Raw genomic sequence first — 16,079 nt, forward strand, 5'->3', positions numbered from 1 at the left:
AAAATACTAGGATAGTACAGCAAGTCACAAATAAAACAAATCCAACACATTTTAACGATACAATCATACCCCAACAGATAAAATTCCCTTAAAAATAGTACCCGAATCAAATGAACTTATGGGAAATTACCCCAGGTCCTTCATTTGTTATATGTGGCGCACAAGTTGGCAAAGGGCTCGAGGCCCCGCCCATGGCAACCACATAAGCGAAGAAACCGAGCAACATCCTAATAAACAAGTCAAATTCGAGACCACAAAATTAGAATTATACGAAAATAAACCTAGAAATCATGAGGAAACATAATAGAGGACAAAAGCCCTCAAAAATCCGGCGAAGAACAGCCGTGGATTCGCCTGAACTAGCCATCGACGGTGGAACCCTGTAAAATCGCAAAAATCGCCTGAGAAGGTGAGGGCAAGGTCGGGGGTGAAAAATGAATATTGGGGGGGGGGGGGGGTGAGTGCTTATTTTAATAAACTTTTATTCCAGTTTTTAAAATAAGTTCTCCCCCTTTAGTTTTTAAAAAAGTTTAAATTAACCCTTCCTTTTAATGAAAACACTTTTTCCAAACATTGTACTCATTTAATAAAATACATATTCTTTAAAACATATTCGTCTAAAACTTCCTCGTAAAAATAACTTTTAACAAAAACAAGATTTCTAATACGTAGTTTTAAAATACATGCTTTAAAACAAACCCAATATTGACTTAGTTCCGAGTAATATTTAAAAATGTGAAAAATGCGATCAAAATGAGCCGTAGTGCATACTTCGTCTTAATTATCAATTTTCCCGAGTTAGACAGAACAGGATATATATCTTCTTTTCAAATCATATTTCTGAAAGTAAATAACTCATAATTTTCTTGTAATTGTCAATTTTTATGAAATAATAATAAAATGTCAATTTTTGAAGTTTTCTCGGGATTTTTGAAATTTTAATTTTTAAGGGTGTATCCTTACTCTATTTTGGACTTGAAAATTTTGAAAATTAAAATACGTGTCTTATGAGGTGAGAATTAGGTGTCAACATTGACTACTTCACTAAATGGGTGGAGGCAACATCACACAAGTCAGTAACGAAGAAAGTAGCAGCAGACTTTGTACGAAACAACATTATATGTCGATTCAGCATACCCGAATCCATCATAACAGATAACGGGGCAAATCTGAACCACCACTTGATGAAGGATATCTGTGAGCAATTCAAGATTACTCATCGGAACTCAATAGCTTACCGGCCACAGACGAATGGAGCTGTAGAAGCAGCCAACAAGAATATCAAGAGAATAATGAAGAAGATGATGGATAACTACAAAGGTTGGCATGAGAATTGCCATATTCTTTATTAGGGTACCGTACCACAGCCCGAACTTTGATAGGGGCAACTCCTTACCTACTTGTTTATGGTACTGAGGCAGTCATACCTGCAGAGGTTGAGATGCCGTTGCTAAGAATCATTCAGGAGGCGGAATTGGACAATACAGATTGAGTCCGAACTTGATACGAACAATCGGCTCTAATCAATGAAAATATGATGGTTGTCATATACCACAGTCAACTATACCAAAAGAGGATGGCTCGAGCCTTTAACAAATGAGTCAGAGCTTGACTTTTTCGAATAGGGCAAATGGTGGTCAAAAGAATTTTCCCACACCAGGACAAGTACAAAGGGAAATTTGCTCCCAACTGGCAAGCCCCTATGTGGTTCGCAAAGAACTCTCCGGAGGAGCGATAGTACTAGCAGAAATTGACGAGCAAGAATGGCCCAACCCAATCAATTCAGACGCAATCAAACACTACTACGCGTAAGGACACGCCTTTTCAATTGTAATGGAAAATTTTGTTTGTAATCGTTATTTTATTTGCTTGTATCAGCTATGCCTTTGCTAGTAATTGTTTATAATAGATAGGCAAAACCAAACAAATTTCTTGTATCATGAACTATGCAACGACCTGATTTTCCCACAGCGGGATACGTAGGCAGTCTATTTGGGACCCGATCGCATTATTAGTAAAAATCAAAACTCATTTATTTTTATTCAAAACTACGTTCGACCTGATTCCTATTGTGTCAGGATACGTAGGCACTCTTTGAGCTCTATCGCACTAAAAGAAAAACCCAAGAAGCCCCTAGAAAGCCTCAGAAAGAGGACTTCAAGGAGGATGTAGATCTGGCACGAGAAGATTGCCACACATACCTAACTGGGGCGGAGTTTTTGAGAGGGTCTCAAAAATTTGCGCAGCCAGCCCGTCAAGAATCAGACAACCTGGAGTCTCAAATTGGGGCAGAAATTTTGAGAATCCTTAACCAATTCAGCACCCTAGACTGGGGCAAAAATTTTACGGGAACCTCAAAATTTCCTACACTTAAGGATTCGACACGAGAGTTCGCCAGTCAAGATAGATCTAAACTGGGCCAGAATTCTTTAGAGGGTCTCAAAAAATTCGCACAAGAAAATAAGGAAGCCTCAGCCAGCAAATAATGGAGAAAGGATTGTTTCTCATTCAAAAGCGCCTGTCATGAGAATTAGTTTCAAAACGATGCATTTTGTTTTCATATGTAACTAACTTTTGATTAACATAGAAAAACAATGATTTTCTTGCATAACTGAAATAAATTCATCTTTTAAATGTCGAACCCAAAGAGATATGAGTCCAGGAAAGTCGGCAAGGTGGAAAGATGCGGCTAGAGTCAGCAATATGGATAAACTTTAATAGGAAACTAACCCTTTGCTAAATTCAGGTTCCTAGGATGGCAGGAGGACGAGCCATTTCTCTAACTTTGTTTCATCTGCAGGCCACATAGGCTATAAAGGATCTGAACGCCATGTAAGGATCTAAACGTCATAAGGGCAAAATATCTGGCCACAAGGGCTACCATGAATGACCAAAATGCCACAAGGGCTAACCTCTGACCATGAGGGTCACAGTGACATAAAAGCGAAAGAAAGACGATTTAGCCGAAGGAGCCATATCGGTCACTTTTTATTTGCCATGAGGGCCATTCATACATTTTATTTTTCCATAAGGGCCATTCATATTTTTTATTTGCCTACCATTGATATTTTCCATGAGGGCCATTCATATTTTTATGTTCCATGAGCGCAATTCATACTTTTTATTTGTCATGAGGGCCATTCATATTTTTATTTGCCATGAGGGCAATTCATACTTTTTATTTGCCATGAGGGCCATTCATATTTTTATTTGCCATGAGGGCTATTCGCACTTCTTATTTTCCATGAGGACCATTCATACTTTTTATTTGCCAAGAGGGCCATTCATATAAAAACTGCCAAGAGAGCCATTCATATAAACACGCCGAGAGGGCCATTTCATACAAACATGCCGAGAGGGCCATTTTATACAAACATGTTGAGAGGGCCATTTATACAAACACTGCTGAGAGAGCCATTCATACAAACACTGCCCACAGGGTCGTTCATACAAATACTGCCAAGAGGGACATTTCATACAAGCATGCCGAGAGAGCCATGGCATACAAACATGCTGAGAGGTCCATTTCATACAAACATGCTAAGAGGGCCATCTCATATAAACTGCTAAGAGGGCTCTTCATTCATACAATTATCAGACGTAATCAGAGGGTTAAAGCGATGCAAATTCGATCAGATGATCGCAGTTTTCGCTCTGAAGGTCAAGACGATGTAAATCCGGCCAGATGGCTACAGTATTCATCATCAAAATCAATCATAGCATTACTCGGTAGGTGGGAGCAGATTGGCAGCGGGGAAATGGAACAGGCTGGTCAAATTAGATCCAGATACATGTGGAGCAAACGTGGAACATTTCCTTACACAATCGGTCGAGATAGGGTGCCCGTGAGAGTTAAGCTCTCCGACCAGGACTTGGAAGATGCTACGCCTCACGCTCAGCCACACAAAATTTGCTACGCCTCACGCTCAGCCACACAAAATTGTTTACTTACTTATTTGTCATATTTGTTTCTTTCTTCAATTTTCTCGCAGCCGGTCGGGTACACATTGGAGCACATAAAGGCATTCTCACATAAAGGATACGATTTTCCTCCTATCGAGTCGAACTACAAGTGACATGATTATCAAACACCAGGGATATGTAGGCGGACTAGATACCAAAGAGTTAGTCACACTACGAACAATCACTCCCGACCTCCCAATTTTGACAGCCAGGAAATTCGAAATTTGCTTAAATTTGCATTTAGGAGTCTAAATTGAGTCGAACTACAAGTGGCCTAAATTCTCATGTAACTTGAGATATGTAGGAAACCCAGAAATCAGGGTTTGGCCATATATTTGGAAATCGCATAAAGAAGAAAAAAAAGAGGTAGTTTGAAAGGGGTTAATAAAAAATCAGGGTTTGTCAGAGTTCATTGCTCAGGGATGGTCCCGCCATCCTCGAACACTGAAAAGGCAGTTGTTGACACATAATTTTTGACCTCCCGTAATTTTATTTAATTACCCAAAATTCTTGGATCTCAAACGGAGTGGAATATGCACTTAAAAATCAGAATGAATTTACAAAATTATTTCTATAATATTTCACCATTTTACTGGGAAAGATAACCATCAAATATATATGGTAAATCATTTTAAAATTTATTGCCATATTTTATTAAAATATTTGTCAAGATTAAATAAGAAAATGAATCAAAAACAATTATTAAATTAACTGTTTATATTATCAAGTGTCCAATTGACAAGTACTTGTACTCCATTTAATTTGAGAAATTTGATTAATTAAAATAACTATTTTTACCCCCTCAATCATTAATTTTTTGCATAATCACTTGCGTTTGTGATTCTTAAATTAATCATGATTCAGCAAACAAGGATTCCATGGAAACCCTAGGCGCCACCAAGAGGCGATTTGCCTGTCTCCTGCATCACCACGCCATTTTTTGCAAAGTGGTAGGTGTACGATGCTTTGCTCAGTCCTTGCATAGCCGGATCGAGGAAATCATTAATTCTGTTCTCTTTCATTCAAAACTACAGCCAAACAGGGTATTACCTTTTTTTTCTTTCACTTTTCTGCAAATCAACAGTCAAACTAGTAAGTTTTCTTAATGGTTTTGTCTTGAAGCGATTTTGAATCCTCAAACCTCATTGGTTCGTTTGTAACTGTGAGGATTCGTTGCGGTTGATTGAGATCTGGCCTTTTATTTTTTGTTGGCTCTTAATCTGAGCGGCACAATGTTGGATTGTGAGGAACAAGTCTGAATATTTGACTTGTCCCACATCAAATTGAATTAGGGTTTCTCTGATTTTTGGGGTTCTATAAACTGAACCCCCAATCCTTCACAACAAACACAAAATATCATTCATATTCACAAAAACACTCGAATTATCTAAGTTTTGGAACTTTTCTTTGAAACATTAATTATTCGGGTTAAGTCTAAAATTTTAAGTATTTTCTTTCATTTTGTGGCTGAGTTTGAGGCTTGAGGATCAAAGGAATCTCCAAGTTCTATTCTCGACCAAGGTTGCACTCAAAAGAGGTAATAATTCTCCCTTTTAGGTTAATTTTTTAGCTTATGTGTGTTTACTATTAGGTTAATTAGCCTATTGAGCATGTTTAGTATTATGTGTCTGTCCTGGTTTTAGTTTAAAGTAATGTTATGTTAGTTTGTAGTCATTGTATGGTTATTTGATGTAATTCAAATGTTGAGTGTAGTTTTGAGTAGTTAAATGTTAGATAATTTTGTTATCAACCTATTAAGTATGATTAGTCCAATAGTTTCATGTATGTTTCAGATTAGTCTCATGTTTAGCCTAATCACTTGTTATACAAATACACCATCTTCTACTGTAGAATAGCATCATATAGCCTAATTATTTGTTCAAACAATTTAGATACTTATTTGTTGGTTGTCTGTTTTGTTTAGTTTGCTTATCTTAGCCCTCTGAATAGGTGTTCAATATGCTGTATTAATCATGTTTAGTAAATATGAGCATTTTGTTTAGTTTAGGTGGAAAATGATAGCTTGAATGATAGGTGTTAGGTCAAATGACATCATATTAGCTATATGCTACTGTTTTCACTGAGAATAAGGTCTAATTATTAGTATAAGTGTTGACACGCAATTTTGATCCTCCTTTTTGTTTAATTAATTTCACTATGCTTCTCAGTCGTGAAAATTCCCCAATAAATGAGTTTGGAATATTTTCACTAATTATACACTATTTTTTAGATATTATTTCTCTAAAATTAAGAAAGGTTTTTACCGTTTTAAAAAAAATCACCAAACATCATCTTTTTATATATATATAATTAAAAAAAAATTACTAAACATCATTCTTTACAATTAAATCACTCAACAATAGTGTTGGTATTCCTATATCAATATTGGCATTGACATTTTTCCTTTAATCCTACTTATTACTATATTAATCATCTCTTACTCTATTTTAAAAACTAAATACGTATATTAAATTACTTGTATTGTAATTTATATATTACCTATATTGTAATTTATATATGTACATATTTTTGGGAATTTAATTAGGACAAAGAAGCATTTTTGAAATTAGTTTATGTGAAAAAGAATTATGAAAATTGGATACAATTTGTGTCAATTCTCTTCACCAAATTCAGCCCATTTCGTGGCCCAATTCACACTCCAACCCGGCCCAAGTCCCCTTGACCCTACCCAAACCCACCTAAAACTAAAGACACCACCTAAATCCCCAAACCAAGTCTTCAACCCCATTTTCATCCAAACTAAACATGAACTCCCCATTCTTCTTCACCCATTTTCAATCAAAAACCCCAACTAGCCATCACCATCCACCCTAGCCCCGTCACGTCGCCTCACCGCCACCACACCCGTCGGACCACCGTATAAAGAACAAACATCACTTCGGCTGTCAATCCAAGTCCTTTTCTCCCCTTTTCTTCAAGTGACAGAGCTTCGAACAGCTCGTCCAAAGTCGAATCAGCCCCCAAATCAAAAAGCACGCGAACATCTTTGGGATTCTAGCCCGTTCTTCCAACAATCCATAGGGTAAAGGCTCGTTTCAGTCCGTTGGAGCATAAAACCACGAAGAATCCACTAAATTCGGAGTCCAAACGAATTTGTAGCTTTCAAATCTATCTGAAAAGGTGAGAATCCGTCACTTTTTCTTCATCATTTCATCTTTTTGAAATTTCAGAATTTTCCCTCCCTTTAATACGAAATTCCAAGGCAAAAGCCTCATGAACAAGCTGTTGAAACACCTAAGACTTTGGCTATAAATACCAGCCTCCATGGGCTGTTTTAGGGGAGGTGGAACAACCAGAAAAAATCCCTTTTATTTTTCACAAGCTCCCCCCTCATAAAATTCCTTTTGTTAAAAACTTGGATTCTGTGAAAAATCTTATTTTTTCACTCTATGTTTTTGATTGTCGAAATCCGTTCTTTTAGTTCTCGGCTAAGGAAGGACCACTTCGAGCGGATTCGGAGATTCGACAATGACAATAGTCTCAGTTCGCTGTCATGAAGAAGGTAATCATATTTTTTTTCACTTCGTTTTCAATTTCGTAGGAGAAAAATGTAGTTTTGTTCAAGTATTTTCTCGTCGTTTGTTTGGTTTGGCTGACTGGAAAGTGATCGTTCATTGGTTATGGTTGTTTTGTTTGATTTTGTGGATTTGAATCTGGTTGCTTCCTTGTTTGTTCTTACTTGTCGCATAAAAATGGTTAAGGAATATGAACTACGCTTAGGAATTGTTAACTATCTAATTGAATATGTGCATTAATATTCACTTCATCTCAAAAATGTCGTTTACATTATTCATGAGATTTCTTTTTATGTGTGTTAGAGAATCAATATGAGACAATGAAAAATGATAGATTATGAATTTAGAAGGGGAACATATCTGCTGTAACTACCTCTCGTTCCTCTTTTTTTTTTTTTTTTTTTTTTTTTTTTTTTTTTTTTTATGTCTAATGAGGTGTTTAGAGAATCCTTATCAGGTAAAACGGGGGTTGTGTTCTTTGTTTCTTATCTCAGCTCGTTCACACGCTATCCCCATAATTTCTCCCATGAACTTATGGGTTGTGGTCTTTTGTTGTATTTATTATTGGGGAAGGTTAATGAGAACGTCACTAGACATAAGAGCTATTTCGGATGCCACTACTTTGCCTTAATTTCACTAAAATAAATCAGTTTTGAATAGCCTTGTGGGTTTAGAAAAGTCACTGGTTGATTGGAGAAAAAAGAAAATTTATCATTTTTGGCTGAACCAAAAAGTTACTGATTCATGAAGACTAAATCTGTCTCTAGAAGGGATAATAAGGTCCTGTTTGCTTGTAGAATTTGGACAAAGTGAAGAAGCTAGGGCGAGTTTGTAAAATAGTGGATTACTATGTTTTTTTCGTGATTGTTAAGTATATGTTTGATCCAATGAATGTCTTTGTTGTTTATTTGATTAATATCAGGTCTAGAAAAACCTCTCTCTTCCTTATAAAACGCGGTATATGTTGGCTCTAAAAAAAAAAAAAGAGTGGTTACTATTTTGATTATAGAAAAAAAAAATCACTAATTTTGATTTAGAAAGGTTGCTGCGTTTTACTCCTTGCTCGATCTAAGTACATGTCCTGCTCATGTTTGATCCCTTTTGTGAGTTTTACATGGAAGAATTTGAGTTCGGGTTGGAAAGAATGCCTTTTGCTAGTTATATGGAAACTGAACGTAGGCATCACGACTCTAGAATCTTATAGCACTTGGATAGAACTAATAGTCGAGGCAATGTACTGCTAGGTGCATTTTTCTGTTTGGCTTGGACTATTTTTGGGAACACTTGACACACTTGTTTCGGGTTGATCTTGTTTGTAGTTGGAGTATGTTTTTGGATTAATCTATCTAAGACTCACTAAGTTGCTAGGAGTACACATGGTTTAGTTTGCTGGTGTGTTTCTTTTAAATTAGTAAAATGTAAGTTGGCTAAGGCACTTTGCTTTGCCAAAAAAAAATAATATATTTTTGAAAGATTTAAGCTTGATATGTTTGTTCCTCTTATTCATGAAGTATGGATTGTCCAGTAGTGTTTTTTCCTTCTGTTCTTATTTGATTATTGTCAAGTCTAAACACTAAGCTAAAGATGTCGTTTACTTTTCACCACATCATATTTGAGATGTGACCAATTTAGATTGAAATATGGTTTCTAAAAATGTAAAGTGTTAAAAGGTCAGTTTAAAATATGTTGACACTTATCCCTTCTGTGTTCAGTCTCCTATCTAAAGAAAACAGTTTTTTCCAAAGACTGCACTCATTTTCTTTTACCTATTAATTTCTAATATTCACACTTACATGGCTTTAAAACATAAAAGAAGGCCTCGGGTGCGATCATGGTTTAAATGTTTGTGAACTAATTTTTCTTGAGGCTGCATACTAGATTTTTGATGTAGGAAATCTTTTATGATTCAACTAGATTCTGAAAATAATTGGTATATTTTGTGCTGTATTGTTAATTACAATATATAGCGTTTGATGTTAATTATTTCCATCTCTAATTGTTGGGACTCTAATCTTTTTCCTTTTTTTTTTTTCATGAACACATGGGAGTGCATTTGGAGTTGTGATACGACTCCATCTCTGCCCAGAACCAAAGAAAAATAGTAGCTACATTGACTTGCTCGCGTCTAACAGCCTTCGTTCGTGTCAAGCGTCCCCTTCTTTCTTCCTCTCTTTAAATTTCGTGTCTTTGTGTTAGCATATATATACATGTTGTTTATATTGTTGACTAACATTTTTTGGATTGTATTTGTAGCGTATTTGTTTCTTGTTTGTGTACGAACCTGCGGAGAAATAGTTAAGTATAGAAATTTAATTGCTTATTATTCTCACCCCCAGTCAGGTATTCACTTTAGTAATATTCCGATTCTAGGCGTATTTAAAATAATAATTGTCAAATAATTTTCAGCTTTTTGTTTATGCATCTTTAGGCTATAAAATGTTTTCTAAATGAGGGACATGAACTGAAATTTCCATTGTTGAGTTGATCCTTCCTCAAACTAACATCTCTGTCTTAATCAGTTTTTTAATGAAAACGAGAGCCAAAATATAGTTCTTGCAAAGCTAAGGTGTGAGGTGAATTCTGGAAGTAGATAACACAAGCTAAGAAAAGTGATAAATACGCAATTTTTTTTTTTTGAAGAGTAAAAATAAGAATTTTAGTGGCTCAAAACATCTTGCTATTTTCAGAATTTGTTCTTTTGCACTAACGTCAAGCAAGCTTTATCTTCCAAGTTGGAAACAAGAAAAATCATATTAGGCTTATATATAGTGGCCAAGTTATTTTACAAGAACTACAAGGTACGTACTTTATTTTAATACACATATACTATCTTATTTTTCAATCAATCTTTTCATTATGTGTGTACTTATCTATATCACGGTACTTATATATATTATTATATTTTCCATGGCTATTTCTAAAAGTATACCTCTTTATACTATTTTTTACATATGATAAACATACTCCATGTATATATTATTTTCTCATAAAAAATATGTATTCACACTCTATATTATATATACTGTCCTTATATACAATAGCCATATTTATACCTAATCTTCAAAAAATACACATGTACTCCTTTTGTAAACAATATACATCCCTAGTACATATAATTTTACAGCTCGTATTAATTACCTTCCTTTACAATGAGTATGCCTATATACTATTTTTTTAAACACGTATCATACATATACTACCTTATTTGCATTAATTCCCTTGGCTGTCTTTACATTATATGCATCTATATAATACTATCATGTCTTCAATAATTATTTTTTAGTTACCCATGATATACACATCACATATATACGTTATTTTCTTATAAAAAAAATATATCTTCTTATTCTATATTATACATTCTATTCTTATATAAAATAATTGTCATACATATTTTTCTCACGCACACATTAGCATTAACTACTTCCTTTATAAATATACATTTGCTCACATAGTTATAATTACTTTAAAACCCCCCTTTATACAAATAGTTTTAAGAGAGTAGTTTCTTTCCCGCAACTCTTTAAATAGGTAATAATTAATTAAACTAAGTTTAAAAAATGTCATCGGATAGGCTCTGAGGGAGGCTTAACACCATTTACTTTTTTTTATAAATGGTTTCCTCATATTTCCTAAAATTAGGTGGCGACTCTGAGAATTTTTCAAAACCAGAGGAAACATAGCCTATAAGTTGTGAATTAGTTTTAATCCGTTGAAAATAGGGCATAACAGAATGGCGACTCCGCTGGGGGCAATACCTTAGGTTTCGACTTTAGTTGACTTAGTTTAAGAATTACATACTTGAGGGATGTTTGTTTATTTATTTATATTTTATCACCTGTTATTGATGAGTTGCTACATTGCTATATTTGAAATGACGCAAGCCAAAGACAAACTTGTGTTCCTTATTTGTTTGAGAAAACACTATTTGTTACTGCTTTCCTTATAATGTCATTGCATTTTCTATTGAGTCTTTGGCCGTACACTTACACACACTGTGGTTCACGCGAGGTGTTGTCTTACACGCCTCCACCCCTTCTTTGAATTCTCTAGTTTCAGAGTTGGTACGGTAGTTTACTACTTACCTTCTAGCAGACATTCAGTCCCACTCCGGAATTCTTAGGAAAAAATCTTATTCTAGGAAAAATAAGTCATGCTCCATACACCTTAGGCAGGGCAATCCAAGGTATTGTCGCTGCAAATTAGGAATCCACCATTTTGTCAAAGGTTTGAAACCTGAATGACATAACCCTTTATGTGAATTGATGAAATGATCCTTAAGAGACACAAGATAATTTTTTTTAACAAACAATACTTATCATAACCTTTACCCTTCTTTTCAGATGGAAATTAACCAAAACCTACCAAATATCCAAATGATAGTCTCATCTCCTCACGACCTGCAAACTTGGTGGAGGAACATAAAAGTGGCACACGGAGAGGAAATTCGACAACATCTAGGGTCGTTAATGTCACTAATGGGTATCCAAGCTAACAAAACTCTCACCAAGCTGCTGATAGAATTTTGGGATCCCGCCAGTGTAACCTTCAATTTTTTAGATTTTGAGATAACCCCTACTTTAGCGGAAGTTTGTGGATTCACCGACTTACCATTTGAGGGAAGAATGCCGATGTTACCATTCTTCATACCGGGAGAGAAATTCTTGCGCATTTTGGGATTTAATGTCTACCTAGTCTTGAGGAACGTGGAAAATGATCGAGTGAAGTTCGACTTTCTTTTTCAGAGATTTGGGCGCCGAGAAAGCTTTGATCGATATCGGGATGAGTTTGCGTGTGATCGTGGAAGGTGGGAGAAAATGCGGCCACGAGTCTTCGTCATAGCCTTGTTGGGAGTCTTGGTCTTCCCAAAGAGAGCCTACCGAATCAATATTAACCTTTGGCCACTTGTTATGAATATCTTCTCGGGACCGGATGAATTGACATTGGTCCTTATGATCCTCGCGGAGATGCTCCGAGCTCTATCAGCTTGTTCAAGAGGGCAAAACTTTTTCGAGGGGTGTAATCTCTTGCTGTAGTTATGGGCCACGGAACACTTCTATACTCGCCTCCCCATCATGGATTACTACATAGATACTCGTAGCAGAATTCAGAGCCATACGGAAAGAATGAGGTACTGGCCTGAACCTATAGGAGAGGAGGAGTGGCGCGCATTCTTGGTTCAGCTCACGGGTTATGTTATTCACTGGAAATATCCCTAGCTATCGGGGAGACCTTTGGTGAGAACTGCAAATCTGTACTTCATTGAGTTGATCGGGTTGGACAGGATTCAACCATATGCGCCTCTCAGAGTCTTGAGGCAGTTTGGAGTTACACAAGATGTCCCAGTCTGGTCCCATATGGCACTACATGAAGATAATTATGATAGGTTGGTTCCAGTAGCACGAGTGAGAATTCTACAAAGAGAATGGCTGAACATGATCACAATTGGTATGGGTGACGAGAGGTTGTGCACACCCGAGTTTTGTGCCTTGTATAATGTGGGAGGCTTGGCACTTTTGCCAACCGAGGACGGATTCGATGGGCTCACGGACGATGATGTAGCCGCTTGGCATACAGTTGAGATATTGCCTTTCATGAACGTCAATAATAATATGTACAGGCAGGTAGTTCCGGGTTCAGTAAACAATCTAATACAATGGGTAGAAGCGGAAGATCCGGTGGAGCCAGAAGCAGAGATGGAAGAGGATCCCGAAGAAGACCCGACAGAGCCAGATGAACCAATGGAAGAGGATCCGGAAGAAGATCCAGAGTGGGAATCAGAGCGTAATCTTGTAATGGAGGTAGAGCCGGAGAAATCATCCGAGTATACTCCAGCAGGATATTCTGAGGAGGAACTGGAGGTGCAGTCCGAGTACAGGCCTACAGTACATGGTATAGAGGAGGGACCTGAGTATGATCCAGAGGCAGGTTGGGAGATAGAGACAGACCCAGAGGAAGAACCTGAGTATGACCCAGGGCCCGATTATAATCCAGCATATGATGGGGATGACAATGACGGCCCGATATGGCCCTAGACTATTTTCTTTCCCCCTTTTGTTTTCTTTACATTCGAAAAGAGTGTCGTATGGCCCAATCCCTTTGTACGCCCTCGTGGCCACCCTTTGAATTTCCATTTCAAATTTTCATCGACCCATTCCTTTTGTATGCCTTTATGGCCATCCCCTTTTGTGTTTTATCATTTTAGGCTGCCATAGGCATATCCTTGTAAGCTCTCGAGCTACCTTTTGTTGGAATGGAAGTTATGTTTGTTCTAAAAAGAATCACAGAATGTGTCAAAAAAGGATCATCATCATCAACTTGTGTGTAACGTAGGCTTACCTCTGGCAAAAGAGGCTCCGCAATTAGGACACGCTTGTTTGCACGTCGATTTGACGTAATTATGTGATCAAATGTGTTACTATACTCTTTCTAAAGCTTCCCGGACTAACTTTTGTTTTCCTAATTGTCTTTATTTTAGTTTTATCCCCTCCAACAGAGGTTGATTTGTGTTGATCTTCAAACTGGCCGAGTCACACTACAATTTAAGGTCTAAGGGAAAAATGACTCACCAACGAAGTCAACCAAACTGCTAACCTTTCCATAACGAATGAAAATCCAGAAAGCTCAAGAGAGAGGATTAATCTGAACGATGAAGAAGAGATCGCTTTGCTAAAGCTACAACTTGACGAACTAAGAGGAGAGCTGCGCCATGTTCGGGACCTGACCTATCTCACTGTGACTGCTTTCCCAAACCCACCTCACTTTCCATCTTTGGATTCGCCGGTTCCAGAACACTTCCCTCCATCTACACGTCCACCTCCAATACCCCTTTCCTTTTCCAACCTACCTCCGGTCACTCCCGCGAATGTACCAAATATGCATAACAAACCCCTTACATCCCCGACTACACCCATACTTCACAAAACCCACTATCAACCCAAACTACTACTGCACCTATTACCCCACCGTGCAGCACATACCAGGGGCACACGTTGACACTTTCCGCAAGCAATATGTGCCACCGGTATATGCAGCTGGGGCTCCAACCTTTACCGCTCTTGTCACAGTCAGGGTCCCATTCGAGGTGGATCAGTATGCAGAAATAGAGAGAGATGCCAAGATAGGAGAAGACAAATCAATCATTAGGCAGCTGCACAGTCTAAGAAAAGAAATGAGGAGCATGCGAGTCACTCGGGGAAGTGAGAGTTTGGATTATGATGATCTATGCATACACTCGGATATTGGCATGCCAGTAGGGTACAAACCTCCTAAGTTCGATATTTTTGATGGGACAGGTGATCCTCATGCACATTTGAGGGCCTACTGCGACAAGTTAGTAGGAGTAGGAAGGAACGAGAAATTGAGGATGAAATTGTTTATTAGAAGTTTGTCAGGAGAGGCGCTCACTTGGTATACTCACCAAGATCCTCGCAAATGGAGCGACTGGCAGGATATGGCTGGGGATTTCATGAATCGCTTCGGATTCAACACTGAGATCACACCAGATAGGTTTTCTCTAAGCAACATACAAAAGAAGGCGACTGAATCATTCCAAGATTACGCAAGACGTTGGAGAATTGAGGATGCCCAAGTTATGCCCCCATTGGACGAAAGTGAGCTCAGCAAGTATTTCATTCGAGCTCAGGAAGGCATCTACTTAGAAAAGATGATGGGATCAATGGGCCAAAAGTTCGCAGATTTGGTCAAAATGGGAGACTTTTTGGAAGAAGGAATCAAGTCTGGAAAGATTCAATCAACGGCTACGCTACAAGCCGCGAGCAAAGCCATATAGTCAGGTTCCATCAGCGGAATTAATGTCATAACCCGTCTCGAGGGCCGCGACGAGCACCCGGTGCTAGCCCACCCGAGCACCCCTTAGCTTACTCTTACTCTTACATCTAGGTGAGCCACATAGTTAAGCATACATTCCTATTGATCAATCATACTAGTCCCATCGGACGACAATGCCTTTATATCATAATTGACATCTATGCCACATCAACGTACATGAGCCGACAAGGCTATCAGAATGATATACAAAATATAGGCCGACAAGTCCAAACATATCTAACCATATACACGTGACTACGAGCCTCTAAGAAGAGTATAACATATCACATGAGCGGGACAGGACCCCGCTATGCCCATAATTATATACACAAAAGAATAAGTACCCAAAAGCTGTGGCTCCGAATGAAATGGAGCTCTGCTATGTAATCTCTGAGTAAGAAGCTATGGATCAAGCCTGTGTCCTTGTGCACCTGCGGGCATGACGCAGCGTCCACAAACAAAAGGACGTCAGTACGAAGAATGTACTGAGTATGTAAAGCATGATCAATATCATTATAGAAGCATAAATAGCAACATAAGAAATAGCGTAGGATGGGAGATGACAATATCATCGTCATATGCACTTACTTGTCTTTCATAGGAACTTTCCATTGCTAATACGTATTTGTGTACATACATCATTATCCGTATTCCATAATAGTACCCATACCATATTTGTGCTCGGATTCGTATACATGCCCTTATTCACATTCATATACATAGTCGTATCATATTCATATTCACGTCATA

At 37.6% G+C, this 16,079-nt stretch overlaps 1 protein-coding gene across 2 annotated transcripts; it reads left to right on the forward strand.

Moving 5' to 3' along the window:
- Positions 1 to 6,706: 6,706 nt before the first annotated feature.
- LOC132635979 (uncharacterized) lies at positions 6,707 to 15,845 on the forward strand. Of its 2 annotated transcripts, none has more exons than XM_060352599.1 (3): positions 6,707 to 7,104; positions 7,406 to 7,486; positions 11,843 to 15,845. In XM_060352599.1, exon 3 carries the CDS (start codon positions 14,365 to 14,367, stop codon positions 15,289 to 15,291), a length of 927 nt encoding a protein of 308 aa, XP_060208582.1. In that variant the 5' UTR covers positions 6,707 to 7,104; positions 7,406 to 7,486; positions 11,843 to 14,364; the 3' UTR covers positions 15,292 to 15,845. Both variants share the same exon structure in this region, with proteins under 2 accessions (XP_060208582.1, XP_060208583.1).
- Positions 15,846 to 16,079: the final 234 nt, after the last annotated feature.

Source organism: Lycium barbarum, chromosome 4 (assembly GCF_019175385.1).
Source record: "Lycium barbarum isolate Lr01 chromosome 4, ASM1917538v2, whole genome shotgun sequence".
NCBI classification, from domain to species: Eukaryota; Viridiplantae; Streptophyta; class Magnoliopsida; order Solanales; family Solanaceae; genus Lycium; species Lycium barbarum.

What these genes read in the sequence shown, in the direction of transcription:
- LOC132635979 (XM_060352599.1), top strand. Translation starts at nt 14,365, where the DNA reads ATGTACCAAATATGCATAACAAACCCCTTACATCCCCGACTACACCCA.